General features: G+C 46.6%; 1 protein-coding gene across 3 annotated transcripts in view; it reads left to right on the forward strand.

Moving 5' to 3' along the window:
• NHS (NHS actin remodeling regulator) overlaps positions 1-23,728 on the forward strand; it is a 241,985-nt gene that overhangs the window by 208,710 nt on the left and 9,547 nt on the right. For 2 of the 3 annotated variants that reach the window (XM_068683804.1, XM_068683825.1), the window contains exons 2-6: positions 7,246-7,398; positions 9,371-9,504; positions 18,004-18,066; positions 20,258-20,450; positions 23,496-23,627. In XM_068683804.1, the coding sequence (XP_068539905.1) occupies positions 7,246-7,398; positions 9,371-9,504; positions 18,004-18,066; positions 20,258-20,450; positions 23,496-23,627 (675 nt within the window). The remainder of the gene's footprint in view (positions 1-7,245; positions 7,399-9,370; positions 9,505-18,003; positions 18,067-20,257; positions 20,451-23,495; positions 23,628-23,728) is intronic. The other variant, XM_068683816.1, reaches the window with a different exon arrangement.

Here is a 23,728-nt window from a genome sequence, read left to right on the forward strand (position 1 = left end):
CATGTGTCTGATGTCATATCATCCCTAGAACTAACGTGCCATCCCTACCTTTGGGTCCAGTAGCCTTAAACTAGTTGGATTTGGGTGATGTTTTTCATTAACACTGTTTATCCCTTTGCTATTTTACTGTCTGATTGGCTTTTTTTTATATTTTTTTTTCCTCGTGGAGCATGGTAGCAAATGGAAATGAATGTGGACTCATCCTGAAGAGCAGCTGACCTAACATTAGCCTTCAGTTTGCCAGGCAGGACTCAGGTGTTGTCTGCCTGCCCTGCAGGCAACACCAGTGCTGCCTGTGGTATCACTCCCACTCTTTGGTTGAACCACTGAGCTGGGGTGTGAGTCACTTCCCAGCTGGGTCGCAGTCTCTGAAGAAGTAGAATTGAATTAAATGTTCACTTTAATGCATACAAGTGCACAGCTGAAAAACCTTTTGTCTAGTCGTAAGTATTCAGCTGTCCCAGGAATAGAGCTGGACCATGTTAGTAGTTTTGTTTCTCACTTACTAACCTGCTTGCCCTGATGGGCTTCCTGCTATCTATGGCAGAACGAGGACAGTAGAAACACCATGGCTACGCATACATTATTGAGCATTTCAGATGTTTATTAATAGATAAGTGTGTTGCACTCCCTCCAGTGCTCGCTGTCACCATGCATTAGACGGGCAGTGTGCCCAGGAGTATTTCTTCACTGCAGAGCTTGGTGTGATAGGAGTGGGGGCGTACGCACAATTGCACATATTCATAGAGATGTATAATAACTAGACATGTGCACCTAGAATAAAAATGCCATTCATCTCTCCAGTCTGGCTCATGGGTGAGAAGGGCAGCTCCATTAATGAAACCCCAACAGAAACCTTCTGTCTGTGACTACATTTGCCGGTATTTTGTAGCTGAGAGCACGAAGACATTTCTTTCCCAGCCACTCGTGGAGGCAGTGCAAAACATAGGCTGGAGAATGGGAATAAAAGGAGAGGAAGAAATCACTGGCAAGAGAAGCTTTGCAGGAATGAAGCGTTAAACATATAAAATGCTGTGCATTTCTGTGAGGTTACCGTCTATCCTGCAGTGACAGCTTTGAAATACTTTGAAATAACAAGTCCCAATCTGGCCACTGTAACTTATTTGACAGAGTTAGGGAAAGCAGTTAAAAATATGTTCAAACACCGCCAGCAGTGACTGAAAGCAGCAAAGCCAAGAATGGGATTAGCATGTGGCACTCTTCACATAAGTGCATATTGCTTAACAGCATAATCTTCTTACGTGTATAAGAATCACAGGCTTCCCAGCCCTCTTGAATTGTGTCTGTTTTTGTGCCAGTTAACTGGATACCAGGTAAATGCGAAATTCAAGGATCTTCACGTAAAAATGACATCTAAATTGTATGCTTTCCAATATTTTCATCTTTCTGGATAAGTGAACGCTGATTACGGATGGGGTTTTGTCCACTTGTCCATTTTTTTCTCCTGAATAGCTGTTATTTCCAGATGTGTGGCATAATAGGAGGCAGAGAAGTGTCACAGGGATGCACTAAGAAACTGTGGTTGAAACATGCAACATTTCACCGTATTGGCAAGAAGTAAAACAATACAAAGAGTATAAGATCACTGTCTTTCTCAACAGCTTCTGCTCTCAGTGGAGTTCTGCATTTTGCCTGAGTTTGAAAAATTTGAAAATTGTCCATCCGTGAGCATAGAATGGAATAATAACTGTGCTCTTGTCACATAGCTAAGGGCTGAACTTGTGTTGTTGTGTCTCCCTTCCTGCTTTTCCAGAGAGTGGTTGCAGCCCGTATAGGTGCAGCCATGCCAGCTTTGATTTCCACGTGTGAGTGCCGGTGGTGGTGCAGATGTGGTGGTCCAGGCTCCACGTCCAGGCCAGCTGCCCCCACCACATCTCAGGGCTGGTGCTGCTGGCATTTGCTCCTCACACCCATCCTGAGCTGGAGACGCACAGGGCACAAAATTATTAGAAAGAGCAATAATAGGGCCTAGTGATGCATAAGGCCATTGCAAACCACGTTTTCTACCGTGGGACCCCACTGAGAAGTAACCAAGGAGCAGACCATCCAAAATGGGTGTCAGTCACCCCGTGACTGTGGGCACACCAGGAAAGCAGTACAAAAAGACGTGACTGAGGATAGGGGGATCCCATCCTGTCACTGAGCAAACCCCAAAGACACACAGGAGCGGTGAGGAAAAGGAGACAGGGATTTTGGCACACAGTTTTCTGTTTCAGTGAGAGTTGGGTGTCTCTTGTCTCCTGTCAGAAGCACGCTTACAAAGCCCTGCCAAGGCCCAGGTGCTACCTGCCTCGGCTCTCTGGTGTCCTGGGGCAGCCGGACCACACACCAGTAGGCCCAGGAACAGGAGGACAGGGAAATGCTGTTGGCATTGGTCTGAGTTGGCAAACAGGGGGAAGTGTTTGGGTACACACACAGCTGGGAGCAAGTACAACTGTAGAAAACAGCTTGTCCCACCTCAGAGGAGCTCCAGGTTCTGTCCCCCCAAGCATCTGTCCCCACTGGGTAGGCCCAGACACCCCCTGTACCATCCCTGGGAGCAGCAGCCACATAAGGAGCTGCCTTGGAAGTGCTGATCTTGTTGATACTGCACAAAATGTGGGACATGTACAGCAGGGTGGTGACTGTAGATTTTTACCAGCCATGTAGGCTTAAGCCCCCTGGATTTTACAGCAGAGACACAAGTGCTTAGGGGAAGCATACATTCGAGACATGCAGGGCTATAAATAAAACTCACATCAGACTCAGCACTTGCCTCAATGAAACATTTATGCACTAATATGCATGATGGAGCTGGATGTGTTGCCGGATTATCTGGTATTTGAGGTGAACCGGTCTCGGTCAGAATTCATTTTCTTGTGATGCTTCACACACAAACTTGGCAGACAGTAGCTCACCTGTGCAGCCTATGTGGAAGAGATCATGGTTTTGCCTTTTGGAAGCAAGGTGCTTTAATAAGGATATGGCAGCCACAGGTTTGGCTTTGCTCGTGCAGGAGCTGGCAGTGTGGTAGCTCTGGGGGATCTGTCCCTGAGCACGTAGGCTCCGTCCTCGCTCGCCGCTAAAATCCCCTCCAGGCTCTGCACTTTTTCACACCCCACACCAAATCGTGTTTTCGCTTTGAACCAGGAAGCATAGGACATCATCATTTTTTCCCCCTGACGCCTAATGGCAGCTATAATACAGAAAAATATAACAGAAAGTCACGAAACAGAAGGAGCTGAGGGGGGAGGTGAGCGTCTAGAGAAGCAGACGGAGCTGGGGGGGGAAACCCCTGGACCCATCAAGTAAATAGAGCAGAAATCTTTCTTGCTTGGCCTTTGTGGTGTTATTATTAGAACAACCACGCTTGAGTGCACTAAAGCCGCGCAACCTTCAAGCATCTACATGTAGCTCTGCTACGGCAGGATCCTTTTTTGCTTTGTTAAAGGAGGAGAGAGAGTGAACGAGAGGACGTGACGACAAGAAGGGTCTGTGAATGATAAATATGATCAACTTTGATAAAACAGCTATTTGGGAACCCTCAAAAGTCTTCTCAGGAGAGCAGCCATTAGTGTACGTCTGTTTGACATTGGTTGTCAGGAAACCAGCCAACATTAATGGATCCACAAAATGTAATGGAGAATCCATTTAAATGGTCTCTTGTCGTTTTGTCATCCCACAAGACAAAAAACAATTACTTCAGCTTGGGAATGAAATGAACATGATAGTTTATATGATTCACTTGTATGTTCTAAACTGATCGAAGCGCACGCTAACAATATATTAACAATCTGTATCTGATGCCTGGAATGCTTTTCCTACATCTACGCAGGATTCTTTTCTCATTCACTTTGTTGTCCAGCCATTAATAATTTAAAGACCGTGGCTTTACAGTTTCAGCTGCTTTATTTACTATGCGTATGATGATGATGCTCAGGGGCTGGAGGCGCACACAGGCAAGGCCTTGTTAAAACAGTCTGCAGTGTAAATCACCCAGTGAAAGGAAGCGCTGGCCGAAAGAGATACCTTGCCCCCATTTTACACAACGGAGGCACGGGGAGTCTTACCAATTAACCCAGGCTCTCAGCAGAAGCATGTGGTGAAGCTTTGATGGAAGAGGTTCTCTGCATCTCAGCCCAGTGGTCTTTGACTGCTGAATTGTGCTGCCATGGGGCTGGCTTTTGTTGTTTTAGTGGAGGCAGGAGATTCAGCTTTGTGCCCAGAGTGAGATGTTCGGCGGCCTGGAAGCTCGCAGTCCTGGTGGCTTCAGCCCCCAGTGCCCAGCTCCCAGGGCCTGCACCCAAAAATCAGTCTGGATGCCCTTGCAAGGAGCACAGGCCAAGCAACAGTCCGTGAGGGTGAACTAGATGCTGGTCCCTCTTTTGACAGGCAGTCACGTCTTCTGATCCTCCTCCATCACTTACCAGAGGGCTTTTTCCTTCTCCTGCCCCTTTCCGGGACATGGTTCCAGAGCATCGCTGCTCTGGGGCTGGGATGTGTCTTCCAGCATCCAGCCTGATGGCATTCAAGGCGGGTTTATGCTTCTTTGTCCCTGGGCCAGCATTGTCCTCTGCCCTGCCCAGTGATTCTCCCTCCCTCTGAGCTTCTCCCCGTGCCCCACAGGCAGAGGACATTCACCCCCTCACAGCTTTTTCGGCAGCTCTTTTCGTTTCTGTTCTGGAGCACCTAGAAAATCCACTCCAGCTTTTCAATATTTTAAAAGGCTGTTTGGTTCAGTGCATGTTGTGTAATATTTCTGCCTTCTTGGTGTCAGTAGGGCACATTCCCTGGCACAGTGAATCCGAGTTCCTGCAGGAAAAGAGGATGCACAGATGTGCAGTAACAGGGGTGTGCAGTAACTGGGACCTTACTACAGGGTGCTGTGAGCTGCTCAGTGCCCTATCCTTTCAAGATAAGCAACGGGTTTCCTTGTTATTTTCCTTCTGGTACAGTATTTTTCACAGCTCTGCCAGGTTTGCTTGCTCTTGGAGGCTTGTTGGATGGCCAAGAGGTCGTGCTGCTTTATCTGTGATAGCAGCGTGTGTCTACCGCAGCGAGTGCGGGGCGGGATTGTGTTAGCTTGGTTTCATTTTTAAGTCTCACACAAAGTATGTTAATCCAACTCCTACTCATCTTACTTGTAAAGCGCTGCTGCCAAAGCCAGAGGAGCTTTCTACAAGTTAAATATTGCAGTGAAATCTATTCTACTCTAATGAAATGTCTGAACAGCTCATAAGCAGGTAAAACTTTCCGCTCACTTATTTAGCTCCGTCACAGACAACTACTAGGGCTGCAGTCTAGACAGGCTGTTTCTGGGAGCAGGAAGGAACTGCTTGTGCCTGCCTTTTCATTAGCCCCCAGGGTGCAATCTGCGATCATGAATATCACATATCCTGAGCAGCAGGAGGAACGGGTGGGGTACCATTGCTGTCTCTCACCAGCTCTTGTCCCGAGACGAGCTTCCCCAGGAGGCGATGCAGCTGCTAGAACGGGACCCAGCCAAGTCCCTTTGTGTCTTGGTGCCTTGACTGTAAAATAGAAATTGTGCTTGCTTACCCTCAAGGGGTATCCTACAGCCACTACCCACTCCCACCATCCCCTTACCCATTTTTGTCTCACCTTGCTGCAATTCATTGCACCAACAGCACAACCAGTTGCATGGCATGGCAGTGCAAATATGATGGAAATTGAGTAATAACCCATCTGCAAAAATAAACTGCAAAGCAAAGAGAGGCTGCCTGCTGGGCTCCAAGTTTGGGATGGGGTCAGTGGTGCTGAAGCCTTTAGAACCTGAACTTCAGCAGGTCTATCATGCTCTTAAGCCACCATCTTCATCACGGCACCACAAAGTTTAGCAAGCTGTTTTCTTTCTCATCAAAGAAACCTATAAAGTCTGTCAACATCCTGCACGTGGCAGCAAGGTTCCTGGGTTTCTCCCCTTCTGTGCTCCATCCTTCTCCTACTCTAGACTTTAGCATTTCCTCTTCCTTTCTCCATGCAAAATACTGGCATGCCTTCAGTCTGAGTAAATGCTGTTTTGCATTAATGAAAGCAACAAAGCCAGAAAGAGCAAAGCATCCCCACCAGAGGATAATGCTGCGGACGTGCTGCTGGTGCCCCTTGGCCTCCGACTTAGGGCACGTCCCTTCTTTTTTTGTTGTGGCATGCCAAGGGCCATGCAATGGGGGCTGCTTTTGCCAGGAACTGTAGAAACAGTGTAAGGGGAGGGCCCTGACGCAAGACGTTTAGATGTAGAGTTCAGTGATATGGTTTAGTGGAGGACTTGTTAGTGTTAGGTCAGAGGTTGGACTCAGTGATCTGGGCGGTCTCTTCCAACCTAGATGATTCTTTGATTCTGTGAAAATACGTGTCGTATAAGTGGGCAATGAGGTGGCTGGAGAAGGGGCTGGTGCACAGTCATATCACAGTTATAGACTGCTGGAAGAGGGCTCTTGCCCAAGGAGATTGAAGCTCCTTGGCTGGGCTGGGAACCCCCTGTAGATCCCTCCACCATCCTTCCTCCCACTGCGGTGCCCTGTAAGCAAAGCTCCTTGGCCTTACAAGACGAGGTCTCTCAGACCTGAAACATTTCTTGCAACCTTCAGAGGCAGCCTTTGTTTTTTTCTGTAGGGGAACTGAGGTTTTCCTGTCCCTCAGAAGCCCGTGTCCATCACGGGAACCTTTTCTGCTAGGTGACAGGTAGAGGTGCTCAGCAGGACGGGCAGTTAATCTTGGTCGGTACGGGCTGGAAGGCAGCGAGCCAGCAACCTGTGTCAGGACTCAGCTTTGTGTAACGTGATGTAGTGGAAGAGCTACACCGTGGTGGCAAGGAGGACGGGTAAATGGGGGGATCCGGTCCTCTCGCTGCCGTGTTGTTCAACCATTCTCACCATGGGAATGTCGCTTAGTTTCTTCGCATTTTCATTTTGTTGCCTTTAAAATGATCAGCCCGTTAGTCCATACTTTAACACAGACGATATGTATGCTTGCACCTGCCTGCCTCCTTTACTGGAGGTCTGTGATCTGGCAAAAAGGCGTTATCTAAATGCTAAGTGGCATAATATCATACAGCAACACAGTGAAGATAACGGTGGTTGTGACTTGGTGGGAGGAAAGCTGTTGTAACATCCTCACTGCTCATTCTTGGCACTGCTGTTCCAAGTGGGAGCCTTTCCTTTTCAGCTACACCGACACACGAGATGCTCCAAGTCTCACCTGGGCTTCTCTTTGTTTTTTCTACAGCTGTCTCCAACCTGGATGCAGAGAGCAAACTGAGTGTCTACTACCGGGCACCTTGGCATCAGCAAAGAAACATTTTCCTCCCCTCCACCAGACCACCGTGCGTGGAGGAGCTGCACCACCACGCCAAGCAGCACCTGCGAGCCCTGCGCAGAGGTAGGTGCTGGCACGTCCCCACCAGGCAGCGCTGGGGAGTTTTGGGCACAGCCACAGGGCTGCGGGCACTGCTCTCCCTGGGGAATTAGGGGCTCAGGCTGAGAAGTGGGGGTGAAGAAGAAGTTCTGGCAGTGCAGGAGGCATGTGCCCTCTACAACTTATTTATGGTTACTGGAGGAGATCTGGGGTGGACTTTTTACATGTGTATTTTACATTCTGGTTTTACATGTTTTTCTATTAAATTGATATGTCTGAATTGTGAGTATGGGCAAATTGATGCACTGACCCCAAAAGGATGGAGGTACTGTGTCTTAATAAGGCCACATATCTCCCTCTCAATGTTAAACACACGTTAAACAATGCCTCGGCTCCAGGACAGATAAGATTTAACTTCTCAGAGGTTAAACCTGGAGCCCAGTGGTATTAGAGAGAAGCTAATAAGCTCCACAGAAGCTAAGCTGCCCGCCTGGGGTCATAAACAGGATATGGAGACCTGTGTCCTTCTCAGGTGGCATCTGAGAGCCTGCAGAGAGAGGGATTCCTGCCATACAGGTAATTTGCTAAGTGAAACCACTGAAGCCTTGTGTTTTGCACCAGCAGCTATCGTTGCCTTGCCCATTTATTGTTGTTTTTGGGTTATAATAAAAATTACTCGGCTCTGGGGAGCATCTGTTGGACGGATGAAACATTCCTGTCAGTTCCCACATGTGAACCTCTCTGCAGAGTTTACCTCAGGCCCGCACTGTGGGTGCAGGATCTCCTCGCAGCACTGCAAAGAGCAATAAGGCAGGATCGCAGTCGCGGTCGTGCTCACGTAGAGCAGAAGTTGGCTTTTCTCTTCTCAGCAGCTCCGCTTTGCAGCCGTCCCAGCGCCAGGCTGGTCTCTGCCTGCCATCTGGTGGGCAGCTCAAATCCTGACACCGGTGGGGAAGGCAGCTGGCAGAAATGCCTCATCGCTTTCAAGCAGCACGGCTCTCTATGGGCAATTTCCCATCCTCCGTGTTTAAGGGCAGCCGTGCAGGTTCAGCAGGCAGCGTGTCATATCCTGATATTTTTATTCTCTAAATAACTGTGCATATTGGAGTGAAATTGTAATCTGAAATTTGCCCTAAACATGTTTATTGTCTCTCTCCCATTTCTTGTATAATAATTTCTTAATTGTCTTTCTATTTAACCAGGGGTAATTCAAACTAAACATCAGATGAGGAAACAGCTATCCATGCTAACAAACGTGGTCGGCTAGACCATAGCTCTGTGCATTAGGTGAATCCATCATCCCCTTCCAGCAGCACTCTGAGCAAACAATAATTACCCAACTCTCACCTAAAATTAGAGATGGGAAATGCACCAGCGTTACCCCATTCACATGGAAAATTTCAGACTCGGGAGTGATGCTGGAAGAGGGCTGGGTATTGTGAGCCCATGGTGAAGGAAGACTCCTCTGGGTCAGGAGAAGAGCAATGGGGATTTTGCCAGGATGGGCTCCTCCGTGCTGGGGCACAGAGCGGCTGCAGTAATGACCTCCGCGATATCAAGGAATGGAAGGAAGTCGTACCTGGGACTGTGTTTCCCTCATAAGGGTATATTTTATAGGGGTAGAATGCAGGTGTTCATTCATCTTGACTTTCCAAGGCCACAGGAGCTGCAGGTTCCCACTGGGAATCAGGTGCTGTGTCCCAGGCACTTACAAGTTAGCTCCTTTGTCCCTTGGAGTAAGTACCATGTGGGGTGAATTCAGCTTCAGCACACGTGCTGGGGTATGTTTTACACGCATTGCTTTTCCAGGGCCTGGGAGTCCAGAAAGTGCTTCTCCTGTTCAGTGTCGGTAAGGATCATCAGTAGTGTTCAGTGGAAGAACTTCAGCTGTAGAGTCCATATCCTGTTTGTAGCTCTGTTGCACCACTAGTAGAGACATTTCTATGTTTTTAATGCTCTGAAAGACTCACGTCCTCTTTATTCTCCTCCAAAACAGAACATCGAAGCCGAGGTGATAACAGAGAGCAAAAAGCCCCAGGGCCCATCTCTGTGGTGGCTCCCCCCTTTCCTCCCTTCCCTGCAGTCTGCTCTCAGAAGAGGCAAGCGATAAAGGACCGGCACTTCCTATCAGTAAGTCTCTCCTGCGTGCTACAAGTATCCCACGTGAACACATCGTTAGCATTGTGGGACCCCAGGTGTGACACTGTGTCACAAGTGCCCCCCTGAGCACGTGCAGGGACAACACAACTCGCCTTGGCATCTCATCAGTAACACAGCTCAGGTAGCAGCTTCCAGCAGCCAGCCTCAGGGTGGAAGTTTCCACTATGAAACCTCTTATTTTTCACCCCTGGCCAGCACACATACACACTTCTTCGTATGCTTCTCCACAGTCCTTCACATTCCCCGCTCCTGCTTTGGGCAGCACTTCCAGGACGCTCCTGTAATTTCAGTAAGTGCTGTAATTTCAGCCCTGAATTATCATTGCCAGGAGCCAAGAGCTCAAGGGCTTTGAGCACTGACTGGAGGCTTGCACGGGTGCAGAGAGGCTCAGCAGCACGTCTCCAGCTATCAGGAGCTGCAGTTTTCACTCACATAGGACCATAGTACCGGAGTTTAGCCACATTGGCTAAATTCTGCTTTGGGCCAAGAGCTACTGCATTCCTAAAACCAACTGAAACGCCACTGGTCCAGCTGGGGTTTGACTTGTGATGTACATGCTCACTGCCAGCCCTCGGTGTAGGGACATTTGGGCATGTGCAGACACAGGGACATTGGCATCTTCAGAGATACTGCAGCCACGAGCACATTATAAATGTATAGCTATTGAACTGTCACCTCCTGAACTTAAAATTCCGAGTCCATTCACCCCAATCCATTACATTAACCATATAGAACTACTGCAATGGTAAATGAGTCACACTGTAAAGCACCTGCTCAGGAACTTAAACTTCAGTCCACAGAAAGAGTTTTGTTTCTCGTTTGTGAGCACAAAATGCATGACGAGGTTTTGATTAGGTTGACCATTCTGGCTTTTTGTCTGCTTATCTGGATAATTTCAAGGAGAGCATCACCATCGCTGCAGGCTTTGAACTGGCTAGATTTGCAGGCCTTGTGAATCAACTGAAAGGAGATACTCTGATGTTAAGGGACAGCATAGAAAAGGAAGACAGAAAGGAGAAACAGGCTTACCTTCTTCTTCTCTCCAAGTTATCATCGAAGCTAATGCTGTTATGGGGTCACTGAAAGGTAAAGGAGAGGTGACCCCGCATTACAGATCAGAACTAGTTACAGATAATAGTTTGGACAATGTACTGAACATAAAGCTCTCTTAGTTAGTATCAGATGGGGAACGAGTCATATCTTATGAAATTGCATACTCAGTGTTGAAAGGCCTGAATCTTTGCTGTGCTTGGAACCAGGGCGTTTTAGACATTACTTCCATCTGTGTAACACAAAATAATAATAAATAGTGAGCAACCCTCTGAGTCCTGCATTAGATGGTAAAATTAAGTCATGCTGAATGCAGATGTTTTGGCTTTATCAGCAAGTCCACCTTTTTCTTTTCAAGAAGGAAAATATTAAGCTTTGTGCCCACCCATGCTGGGGCTTTTTTTTTGGAGGCTGACCAGGATCAGTGGTCCCCTGAGGAGAAGCAAACGAGAGCAGCTCGGAGGCTGCAGTCCTATGGATTTCAAGGCATCTGGAAATGCTCTGCTTTGGGATGTGCAAATACTCCAAGGCCAGGGTACTTCAAAGTGCCTTGACCTATTTCTTAGGGAACTCCTTGACCACGGGGCAAGCATAAATCGAGAGAATAAGGCAAGATGAAACAGCACATGAATGCTCCGTCTGGGAGAAGGCTAATCAGAGATTTTTACAAGATACCGCAGCAATGAATAACTAATTGATACTGTGCCAGCCTTCTTGACTTAATGATATCATTACAAGAGATAGTTGAGAGTGCTGTTATTGGCTAGCTCGCCCTTTTTGACATAAGCTTTTTGACATCTGCAGGTGCGTACATGCTTCAGGGGTGGCTGGAATTGTTTGATACCTGATGCCAGTTGATTGTATCATCTGTTCATCGATGAGCTAAAGATGTTAAGTCCCACAAGAGTTTTTATTCATGGCACAGCAGTCTATTCCAAATTCGGATGTTGTGGTGCATGGGAAAGGTGCTGGTGAAAGCGATGTTAAATGACAATAGAAGCCCTTTTCCAGGTTTCCTAGAAATTAGGAAAGTGTTCAGCGAGAAGCTGGGAAATCTTTAAGTTACAGGATTGACTTTTCCAAATTGGGCATCTAAGTTAAATGCGTGCATTGAGGCACTGAAATAAGCGACCACTGTGAAAGCTGTGAGAATTATCCATAGTGAAAGCTACCATAAAACAGATCACCTGGCTAAGACCAGCTGAGGCCTCTAGATTCCTACATTTTGGCTGCTATTTTTATTGCTACCAACCAGGAGCTTTCCCAAAGATCTTACATATTGTTTAGTAAAGCTAGAGGATATCAACCTCAACAGCTAAAGATTCACTTTTAAGCATGGCCGGCTGTTTTTGCAAGGAGGAAGGTGCCAAAGTCCCATAAATTCCAAGGAAGACCAAATGAATTACAGTCCAAAGTGACTGATGCCAGTGAAAATGGGTCTGGAAGGCCATTTTGAACTGTTCCATCACAAGATCACGTTGTCATGGAGCAGCAGAGAACAAGAAGCAGCTGTGTCCTGGGATCTTTTGTGTCCTAGGATCTTTTGTGTCCCTGACAAGATATGTGTGAAGTTAGCTTCATTATAGTCTACTCTTGTTACAGGAGCTGCCCTGATTTGTCCACTTAGCCCAGAGGCCAGAATGGGATCCTTCAGGAAAGGACAGGGCATGATTTATGCCATTTATTGTCCCATGATTTATTCTTCCAGTTTCATGCAGAAATGAATTACAGAGTTCCAGAGCTAGAGATCCAATACAGAATAACACACACTAAGGAACAAGCCTGCATTGATTTTGAGACTCATTTAATCCCCCTTTTTAGCAAATTTACACCTTTGCCCTCAACAGCATTTTATGACAATGACTTTAACAATCCGTATGAAAATATATCTTTTGTTTGTTTCAGTCCTGTTGCCTCATAATTTTATCGCATCCCTTCTAGTTTTTAGAGTGTGAGAAATGGTGAACACTGTCTTCCTGTTCACTTTCTCCATGCCTTCTCCCCTCCCCCCATTTTTGCAGACATGGTTTCACTTCATATACATCCCAGACATTCATTTTTCAAGCTGAAAAACTCTAGCATGCTTAGTCTTTCTCTTCACAATGGACCTACACAACCAAACAAATTTATAAGCATCGTTCATTCAGGCATTTTTGCCAATGAAGAAAACAAAAAATGATCTGAGGAAAGTACAAGGAAGGTGCAGACTTGGGAAAATGAGGGAAATATTCTTTACACATGTTCCCATGACAACCCTGCCTGTAGCTCTGCTGAGTGTGAAGATGCTGTGTCATTCCAGCTGCATTTCAGACTTCTCTTTCATATTCTCCACGTTTTTTTCTTTCTCTGTTTTTACTAAGTGCCCCCTGTGAGGCTTCAAAATCTCAGTGTTCAAGTGCAGATTGCAGGTGTCATGGGACCACAATTTCTCAAGCCCCTCATGGCACAGCTGATATAATAAAATAAGGGAGATCGAGCAAGGAACCCATAATATTTGGAAATCCACACTCATGGTTGCACAGGGTGCAGTGTCAGTTTGCTCATAATTACAACTTGAGCAGAAATCTAAGGGACAGAAAGCAGGAGGTTGTTTTCCAGTCAGGCTTTGCCTCTCCCTGAGACCTCAGCTAGAACAAATATTAAAAGAAAATAATGGATCAGGTAATTTATTCTATGCCTCTGCCATTTCAAAAATACTCCCTGTGGTCTGCCTTGGGGAGCTTTGCACTGCTCATACCTAAGTTTTACACAATTTTGTGCTGAAGCTCTACGAAGCCTCAATAAAAAACAAACTGAGTTAAGGGCTAGGCAGGAGTTGGGCTCTGTACTTTCTGTGTCCAAATCCTGCCTGTAGCTGTTAAAAATGAAAGCCAGCTAACATCATTCATCAGAATGAACTTGTACAGCACTATTTGTGCACTGAGCGTAATACCTACCACCCTGTATCGTGGGATTATTGTTTGCACCTTCATCTGCTGGAATGCCATGTGTGCTATGACTTCTGTCAGAAAGCACATCTTTACCTTGTCAAAACATTGAACAGTACATTAATCATTAAAGGACTGTCAGTACTTGAGCAGATCACATTTGCGATGCTCCAAAATAAAATAAAACACCCACAAGCGGATAAAACAAAAATTTGAGGAGAATGAAACATATGGAAATATAAATATTGAGAGCAGCAGGTGAGCAGGGCTGTGCGTTGCAGCAGAAATAGCAGCCAGAAGTATTCCTATTTTCAGAGTCAGCTGACTGCATAAGAAAGATGCTGTATGGGTACGAATGTTAATTTCTGATTAAGGAGTCAGCTGTGCTCTGAAAACGCTGGAAAGCTGCTAACCTTTTATTAGTATTTCTTCTCCCTTTACCAGACCTTTAATTTTTCCAGCATGCAAATCCATACCATTTCCTTGAGCTCCCGTGAGTTAATGAAGCAGCAGGCTCTCCATTTTACAGGCAGAGGAGGAGAGGGTGGGAGGGAGCTTTCACCCAGGGCCACGGGAGTCAGGACCAGGCTCACGCAAACATAGGACAAAGCACCAGTTCTCGTTTGCTCTGCGTGTTACCTTTCCAGTACGTGAATGATTGCCTTCAAATGTCAGGTTGGGATGCACTCATAATGAGTACGTGTGATTTATGAGCTCACTTAGCTTGAAAGCATCTTGCATATGTTCCCTTTGCTGCTGGGAACGGACCATATACAAAGCTTGCTGGTGCTGAAGCTATATGCTGATGTGCTGCCCACTTCTCTCATAAGGTCATCCTGGGAAGGCAATGTCTACCACCCAGTGCTATAGAGGCCTGAAGTCGTAAACAATATTGATCCCTTGTGCTTGTCATTGGCTGTAGCTTACAGGCAGCAGGAGTAAGGGATAACCCGCTGGGGAGCAGAGCTGTGCTGCCAGCCACCTCCTGCCCTCGCCCCGGCTTCGCTGCTGCTGCAGGGGTTGTGACTCGGCCACCGACATTTCCTGGGAGACAACACGCCGCCCGCACGGTCAAACCAGTGCTGAGGGCATGGGGAAAGGATCAACTCAGCCGTGACTCCATTAGACAAACACGCTGAGGATAAATGTGTATGGCTCTTGACAAGGCTATAGCAGCCTCTGAACAGCTTTAATTCTCTGAACAGAAGTAAGCTCTTTATTCCTGGTGCTATGTTTTTTGCCTCACTGTTGCACAGTGCTCACCATGTCCTGTGCTCTAACTTTGAAATCCAAGTATCTCCTGTAACACTACGGCTGTAAGGCAGGCAGGCTAGATGCACGACCTGGTGCACACGATGCTTCTTGCGCTAGTCTTCCCTCGTATCTTGAAGATCCTAAACAGTAGGCACCTCAAAGTGGCACCTCAGAGCTTTGGAGGATGTAGAACAGAAGTGGGGATTAAGTGGTGAGTTTGTACTGTTGCTGACCCACTCATTTCCTCCTCCTGATCCCAGTTCTCGGAAAATAAATGGGGTGGTCTCATAAATTGCCAGGCTGGCAAGTTCATGATAGCCAAATTGCTTCTGTGTCACTGCTCTGATGGGGTTTAGGGTCCTCATTAGCTAAAAGGATGACTCATGTGTCCTGGCTTAGTAACAAGTAATGCTAGGCTACTCTTAAAATCTATGGGGTGAGCATTCAGGGCATATAGGGCGTTCAGGGAGTCACCTCATCCCGAGTTAGGTACTGATGAAGGTTGAGCTGGATTGCTCTGTGGCAATGCTGCCTTCTGCTTCCCTATAGGGAACGATCTCAGGCTTGGACATCCTCACTTTTTTTGTTGCAGTGCACAAAAAACAGAGATTTTCACACCGAAGAGATGCAGAGCACTGAGAAATCAGATCACGTGCATATGCAACCAAGATTTTTACTGCAGAGCAGATTCAAGAGCACAGTGACACCTCTGCAACTGCAGTTGATGGGATAGCTCAGAAAACAGAGAGGCTCACATTTGTCAGTGACTGCAGAATAAATCCCTATTCAAGCAATTACACACCAGTTTGGTTTCAAAGCAATCTTAGCCCATTAAAGAAAAATGCCTATTTAAAGTATTCTGGCTTTGTATTTAACAGATTGATTATCACCATTGCTATTTGCCAAGCACACCCACACAAAAGAAATTCACTTTGAAAACTGCCTAACTGCAGATTTGCCCAGCGGACCAGAACAGCCTTGGGTATATAATAATAATTTCTTGCTTAATTATGTGTTTACTCAAGACATTTAGAGATATTCTGGTCTTCTGAGTGAATGAGAACATTTGAGGGACAGCAGCTCGCTCCCTCCCCCAGCACGGAGGTATTGAAACACTGAGGCTGCCGCTGTATCACGGCGTGCCCAGCTGCCCAGAGGTGGGCACCGTGCTGGATCCAGCAGCAGGTGACCTTGGGACCCCTCGGTCAGGTCACAGTGGAAGGTCACACCAATAAGATAGCAGGAGCTGAAATTTTTGCCATTTTAGACCTACTCCTCCGTGGCATTTTTCTCGTTTCCATGGCAGGGAGAAGAAAAGACAGTAATCAGGCAACCTTTGCCTTTCCCACCTTTCGTTGTTCTTCCATGTTAAATCCCCACACCTTGGCAAGTGAAGTGTAGGCTGTGGGTACGTGTAACTGCGAGGTGTTTTCTTGGAGGAGTCAGGAAGGCAGAGGAGCACATGGGGAGGTAGAAAAGCCCTGCACCAATGGGACAGGTTGATGTCCCATTGGTGCCAGCCCTTGTTTGTGTCTGCTGTAGCCCACAGCTACTCTCTCCATGTCCAGAATCGAGCTCACGCTGTTTGTCTCTTGGTGGTTTGCCCTGTGTCCCTCCCCATCCCCTTCTTCTTGTGCACCGACTGGGACCCTCGTGAGCTTTTGTGGAACCTCTAACAGAAATAAAAGATTTTCATGTGCTGGACTCATCACCTCACTGGTGTTGGTCTCCATCCATCTCAACCCTCTCCAAGACAGCTTCCTCTTCAGACACCTTCCATGGGGAAGCTGAATTTCAAAACCTGATCCTTTTAGCTGTGGTAAATCTGCACAAAGCAGGTGATGGGAAACTTGGCCAGAAGATCAAGGGCAAAATGATCCCTGTGACTCTGAAGAGCAAAGTTAACTTGTTGATGTGTTCAGGATCTCTGCACCTTTTCTTACACAAACAGTGGTGTTCATCCCACAGTAAGGGCCTTTTCCCAGCTTTGGAGAACTGGTTTTGCACAGATCTGAATGGCCTGATAGAAACATTAACTAGGAACAGTCTTCTTTTGAATTTTATCCCTCTGCTCTCCAATAGGGCTCACGTGCAGCTTATTTGGAGGCTTCACTCAACTTTAGTCCTGCACATGGACCAGGGTACAATGAGAGGTGTTGCATATCTAGCTAAAAGGTAGGATGAGACAGAGAATTCAGCCTTTGGAGCTTCAACATCGCCTTCTTGTATTATTTTGGAAGGAGACCATACAATGCAAAGTGTCTCAGATGAGGGTTTGTGTTTTATTCATCACAGCAGCACCGATTATGTTTGGGCAGAGCAATGCTCATAGGATCATTTGGCAGGTCTGCTAAGTAATGCCAGGGGAGACAGCACTTGCTAGAGCTTTCCAGCATGGTGATCAGACCTTTTTTCTTTTGTCTTTTTTCATTTTATTTCCTGTTTTGAAAGAAGTCATCCTTCACTCATTCGTTTTGAAAATAGGACGTTGCAACAAACCAACCAGAGCTTCCACCGTTAAAGGACTTCAGAGCTGCAGGGATGCAGCAAGACCTAGGACAGTCTGGGCATCCCTCTTTATCCTTTCAAGCATTATAAAATGTGACAAAACGCCAATTGGCCGCTGTCATCCTGACACAATGATTGCAGCCTTGGAAATGTAATGATAACATCAGGAAACCTTGGCAATCGACGTATTTGATAAATCATCCTCAGGACCAGCATTATTTATATCCGCTGCCTATAAATACCTCAGGCAAAAAAAAAAATCCTTATATTATGAAATAGATCATTTATAATGTAATTGGATAAGCACCTTGCACTGCTCCAGCTTCAGGCAGTACACAGTTTGAGTTCCCCAAATCAATACAAGACATTCTTAGGACAATTTAACTATGTCCGTAGAAGGAGATCGAACCAATTTCCTTACAATTTCGTCCGGTCTGAGTAAGCAAAATCAGCACAGACTTCACATGGGTCCCATAGGCGAACTTGAATGAGGTGGGGCTGCATTATACAGAATAGTTTGTTCTGGGACTGATCAGAAAAAAAAAACAGAAAAAAAAAAAAAAATCAGAACAGACTGATCGGTTGGTTGGAAATCGAGGTGGAAAGCTCAGGTTGTTTTTCCTCTGACACTCGTTTATCCAGGCAGAAATAATGTGCTTTTACCAACAACATTTTGTCTGTGTTTTTAATTTAAATTTTTTTTTTCTTTTTTCACATTTCACATTTATAGTTTAACAGCACCCGTTCGCCCTCCCCAGTTGAGTGTTGCCACATGACCCCCTGGAGTAGAAAGGTACTGGAAAAACAAGCAATCCTCAGCTCACAGCCCTCTCTCACTCTTCTCCCTTCCAGACCCTAACCCTGCCTCTTGCTTGCTTTTCACTTTGCTAACTTTACTGCCTCTTCTGTTTCCGATGTCAGTAAGGCACAATAAAGACGTCTTTTTCCCTCTTTCACTCTCCACCTGGGATCAGTTTCAGGAGCTCATGGCCACAAGGCCACCTCCTTGATCCTAACACCCCTTTCAGTGGCCTGGTCCAGGACAGAGCCCATAGCAGCAGTGACTGCTTTTCATTTTCTTGCAAAGTTTTTGCCCAATGCTTTTATTTTTTCAAATGGTAAGGAGTGGTTTGGGCATTGCCAGAACGAACACGTGCATTTGGATGCTCGGCGATGCCGCAGTTTGCTGAGCAGGAGCTCTGGCAGCCGGGGTCACTTCACCCGCTTTGTCCCCTGCTCCATTGTTACCCTGGCAGGAGCCAGCAGCCGGTGCAGCCTCTGTGTGTCTGCCTGCCTGTGTGCAGGGTTTGGGGTTTTTTTGTTGTGTGTTTTTTTTTTTTTTTTTTTGCATGCATGCATCAAACTTTTTTTTTTGGGGGGGGGAGTTACCTAGGAAACAAAGTCTTTTGTGCTTGAAGTTTATATGAGCTATTCACGTCTGCCGGGGATCGGCACAAAAGCCGCAGAGAGAAAGAAGGCTGCGATGTTTTGCTAAAACCCTACGTGGGAAAGCGGGGCTCCCCGCGGGCGGGAGGAGGAGGACACACGTCCCCTCGGCCCCGGGGTGCTGCGGGGGGTGACGGCGGCCAGGTAAGTGCGCGTCCTCCTGCCCCACAGCCAGTAGCGTGGTTTTGGGATCCAAAATGCTTTTGGGGCTGGGGCGTAAGCGCTGTCTGGAGCTGGAGGCAGCTTGTTCCCCGGGGACTTGTGCGAAGCCTGGGAGGAGGAATGGCAGAGCTACAAAGGCAGGCTGGCGAGAGCGCGCCGCGCTAGACCACAGCCTGCTGGACCCCGGCACGGAGGGGAGTGTGGCGTTTTGTCTCCGCCAAAAATTGGCGAAGAAAGCTTAAAGAGCAGTTATGAGGGAGAAGTCGGGTAGCTGGGCAGCTGGGAATTCAGGGCTGGGGAGAAAGCCAGCCTGAGAGGTGCTGCTCTTCATGTTTAAAGAGGAGGCAGATCGACTTCCCGGGCTAGGGGAAGAGTTGTCACGGCTTGTGGAAGAATGTTTTGATGGAAAAAGGGGGGGAACTGGGCAGAAAAAGGTGAGTGTTTCTCCCCTCCGCTCCTTCCAAACAAAATGGGAAGTTTGTTTTGTTGTTTTTTTTTTTAAACAAAGGGACTCCAAACAAGGGGTCGGTAGCTGGTGCCACATGAAAACCTGCTTAATTTATTTCTCTGTTACTGGGTGGAATTGCAACAGCTTTGCAGGACAGGGTGCTGCTGGGGGATTTGGTTTTGCTTCACAAAGAAAACAAAGCCTCTGTGTTGCTTCCACGCAGTTTACTTTTCTCTCTGTTTCTTTATCTTCCGTACTTAGTGCTTCTTGTAGCATGCTGTAAAAATTTGCATGGTTTCTAAACAATACTTCCAATTTCTTCTGGTGGTGGCCAACCTTCCCTGTGGCCGACATCCTCCTGACCCTGGCCCTGCTAACACCTGCCACTTCCAACCACGTCGCTGCCGGTTTTCTGCAACTTTTTTTCTGGTCACGTCCCTAGTTTGTAAAAATGAGATGCGAGTGACTTCCCGAAGCGCGGAGGGGTCTCGCTTAAAGCCTTAGGCCTTCTGCTGCCTGTCCTTGAACGAGTGTTTCCCCGGGGCCGGTGCTCCCTGCTAGCAGCAGACCGCTGTGCTCCAAAGGCTGTGGATGCAGAAGCGTGCCCCGGTGTCACGCCGACGGTAAGCGGGTGTGCACTGAAGGCAGCAGCGTGCAAACACGGGACGTGTGCCCCTTCCGAGCAGGAGGGCGTCCTGTACTGCCCCGTGAAGGCGCTGCTCCGCTCCCCGCACGGTGAGGTATTTGCCCCCTGCGCCCGCCGCGTTATCGCCGCTGCAGCGGGGAGCAGGCAGCGCCGTGTGCCTTGCCCAGAGCAGCTCGTGGTTGCTCCCTGTCACTGATTGCTGATCTGTCTGCCTGCTTTGTTCCTACAGCAGCCGCGCGTGCCCGAGTGGCAGACACTGATTCTGAATGTATTCGTTTGCAGTCCCATCCACCAGAGGACGAAGATACAGATGTCATGTTAGGGCAGAGGCCGAAAAATCCAATACATAATATCCCTTCTACACTGGATAAGCAAACCAATTGGAGTAAAGCACTACCTCTCCCAACTCCAGAGGAGAAAATGAAACAAGATGCCCAAGTGATTTCTTCTTGCATTATCCCCATCAATGTCACTGGTACAAATCTCTTCTATTTCTTTTTGTATTTATTGCATGGTTCGAGGGAGGTCAAGTGCTTACTTTGTTTAATTTGTTTGAAGTCGCTGGATTTTACAGTCTGTGGGCATAGACCCTGGCCTGAGGATTTAGTTGCTGGAAGAGAGTGGGCTAAATTCATCCCTCATGCGTGCCCACTGAAGTCACTGAAGCCGCATCTAGGATGAATTTGGCCCACATTTTTCGAGTCATGTTGTACAGTGTAACGTAACGCTGGCTCCCTGTATAAACAATGTACTTTTGTTGTGTATATAACCTACAGCCTGTGTTCACAAAGACCTCAAATAGCTTTTCGAATGTAGCTGACTGAAATAATGCAGAAAGCCACCAGGATTAATCATATGATTATCATGTGTAGCAGGAGAAGAGAAACTAGAGAATGTAGGCTACTATTTGCAGTGCTTTAAACATGCAAGTCATGACTGTGTAGCATGCAAACCACCGCTCTGAGATCTCTTTATATGCAGCTATGCTGAAGGTATAGTAATGGCATTTTCTTTTATTTATATAACATTTGGATGCATTTTACTAGATTTATTTGAACAAGAATTGTTTGTGTAAGCATCAGCTTTATCGGTTATTAAATGTGATAGATGACTTGTTTCCAGAATCAAAAATCAGGTTGTTTTTTTCTCTTTCTCTCTTTCTCTTTCTCTCCTTCCAGAGGGCTATGGTAAACATAAGGTTTATCTGAGTTTTCCTCAATGATATTTTGCACCAAGGTTTGATTAATGTAAGAGCATAAAGTGGGCTGACTTCCACGGCTATAGACTTGAAAATGAATAGTCAGGGAAAAAGCGGGGAGCTCTCAGCTAGCCGCAGAGAAAATTCTGGTGTTTAATTGTGTTTTTCCAGAATCTGGGGGATTGGCGGGGAGGTCACGTCCCCTCATGTCACGTCGCTCCTGCTTGTGTCCATCGGCAGTGCCCAGCCTTCCCACAAGACAGGCTGCCAAGCTACCTGTGGTGCCAGGGGAGGGCTGCACGCCCCCTGCCCCGCTCTGCTCCCAGGAACTTGCTGCCAACTGTCTGAGGGCCTCATTTTTTTGGGGGGCTCACTGCAGCATCCCTTCTGCCCCACCATCCCCCTGGGGCAGAAGGAGCTGTATCCGAGGGCTGCCTGCTCCAGGCTGGGCACTCCCGATGAAAGCCCCTGCAGAAAGAAGTGAACAGAGTGGCATGCGTCCACGAGGCGTTGAGTGATGCTCTGCCCCCACAGCACGTAGGACCCTAGGTGTGTAGGCTGCCCAGCATCACTAACGTCACACAATCCAGAGCAGAATTACAGCGCTAGGCCTGGGACCGATGTGAATTTTTCCAGTAATAGCAATTTTTGCCTAGACTCCACCTGCCATACACTGGAACCAAATTTTACAGATCAAGAATGGTATGTAATCTTCTGGATGTTTATGTGTATCATTCTCATTAGCACTAATGGGAATAATTTGTACGCGTCACGGGGAGGACGTACCCTCTGCCACTTTCCTCTGGAGATGACCCGTGCATCTGGCACACAGAGCATGTTCGGATAACTCACAATTGCTGGACACCCAGCAATGATTCGGATTGATTTTCGTTTCAAAGAGTTTGCTTTTGTTTTTCTGTTTTGTTCTTTAAGCTTCTCCCAACCCCGAGAAATGTTCACTTTTTTGAAATGACTGTTGTTGGAGTTTACAGCACTTTCCTTCCATATTAAAGAAAGTTCTTCCTCTGCTTATTCCAGGGGCATTGGTGGTTACAGGACATCTGTCTGAAGCCTCTATTTCACTGTAGTAGATTTCAAGAAGAACTTTTACAAGAAAGTTACTTTTTAACGTTTTACATTGTTATGTACTGTAATATGTATGTGTATGTCTGTGTATAATTATGTGTTATATAATTATACGCTATTACAATAGTTTTTATCAGGATTTTTTTTTATTATTATTATTTTGTTTACTTTGGTTTGTTCATTTTTCTTAAGATTACAAACCACTGTACCAATGATCCCAATGTTAGTGTTTTTATGGACCTGGCACATTTTTTCCGACCTGTCCCACGTCAGCTTTAGAGAGCAGAAGCGTATAGCTGTGCGAGACCACAGCCGGTCTTTTGGTGGGCCTCCTTTTAATTTTAGATTGACCACAGTGTAAAAAACAAAGTCAAAGAGACTTCCCTGTGGCAATTCCATAGAAACATAGAGAAAAGGAGGAATTCTTGCCCATTCTGCATGACCATGGTTATAAATAGGTGTGCATGTGAACTTGGGCTCCTAAATCCAAATTTAGGATGGTAAATGTGTGAGCTGATTCCCAGAGCGGACTCCTGTGTGTCTTGCTGCAAGCTGAGCGCTTGGGAAAATCAGGCCACGTGCTGGTGCACAATACCTGCTGCCCATTTATTTCATCCGTGGCCATGTGCAATAGTCAAGGAAACTGCTCTCTAAACTTGCATGTGGACTTTGCCCCATTTTAGCTGTCTTACTCCTTTCTGAAATGGTAGCCCTTGTGGCATATTGGTCTCCTAAGAAGCCCCCAACTAATGTAATTTGGCATTAAAATTTAAATTGTTTCCTTATGCTTAGTTGCTTAAAGTAAGTCAGGCTGTAGCTGAAAAGATTGCTCCTTGCAGACAAGTAACTGTCATTGTCCCTGTGACAGATGGATAAATAGTTATAAGAAAGATGCCCTGCTACCAGGAGCCCTCAACTGTATTTTCCTTCCTCGTTTTCTTTTCGTTTCTTTTTATTTTTCTTTTCCTTTTCTCTCTTTCTTTCTTTTTTTTTTTTTCTTTTTTTTTTTTTTTTTTAGTCCTTGTGTTACTTTTGGCAGACCAGGCTGCTGAGGGGGAGCTGGAATTAAATGTAAAACTGTGATATACTGTAATATAATTCACATAAGAGCTATATAAGGGCTCCCTTATGTTTATTCACAGGCTTAATCCAAGCTCACATACCTCCACTGTGTTCCAGCCATGAAAATTTGTTTACTATTTCTAAAGGCTAATGAGACCTATTTATGGGTTGCAGGAGTTGGTTTTGACAGAGAGGCTAGTATACGCTGCTCTCTTGTTCATTCACAATCTGTACTACAGCGGAGACGAAAGTTGAGGAGGAGGAAAACCATCTCTGGCATCCCCAGAAGAGTGCAACAAGAAATAGGTGTAGTATAAATACAACTCTTCCATAGATAGCTTTCTAACCAACTTAAATTGCAGGGATATGAGCTGGTAGCTGGCCTTCCAAAGATATGAATCCTTGAA

The sequence above is a fragment of the Anas acuta genome, chromosome 1 (genome assembly GCF_963932015.1).
Source record: "Anas acuta chromosome 1, bAnaAcu1.1, whole genome shotgun sequence".
Classification (NCBI taxonomy): domain Eukaryota; kingdom Metazoa; phylum Chordata; class Aves; order Anseriformes; family Anatidae; genus Anas; species Anas acuta.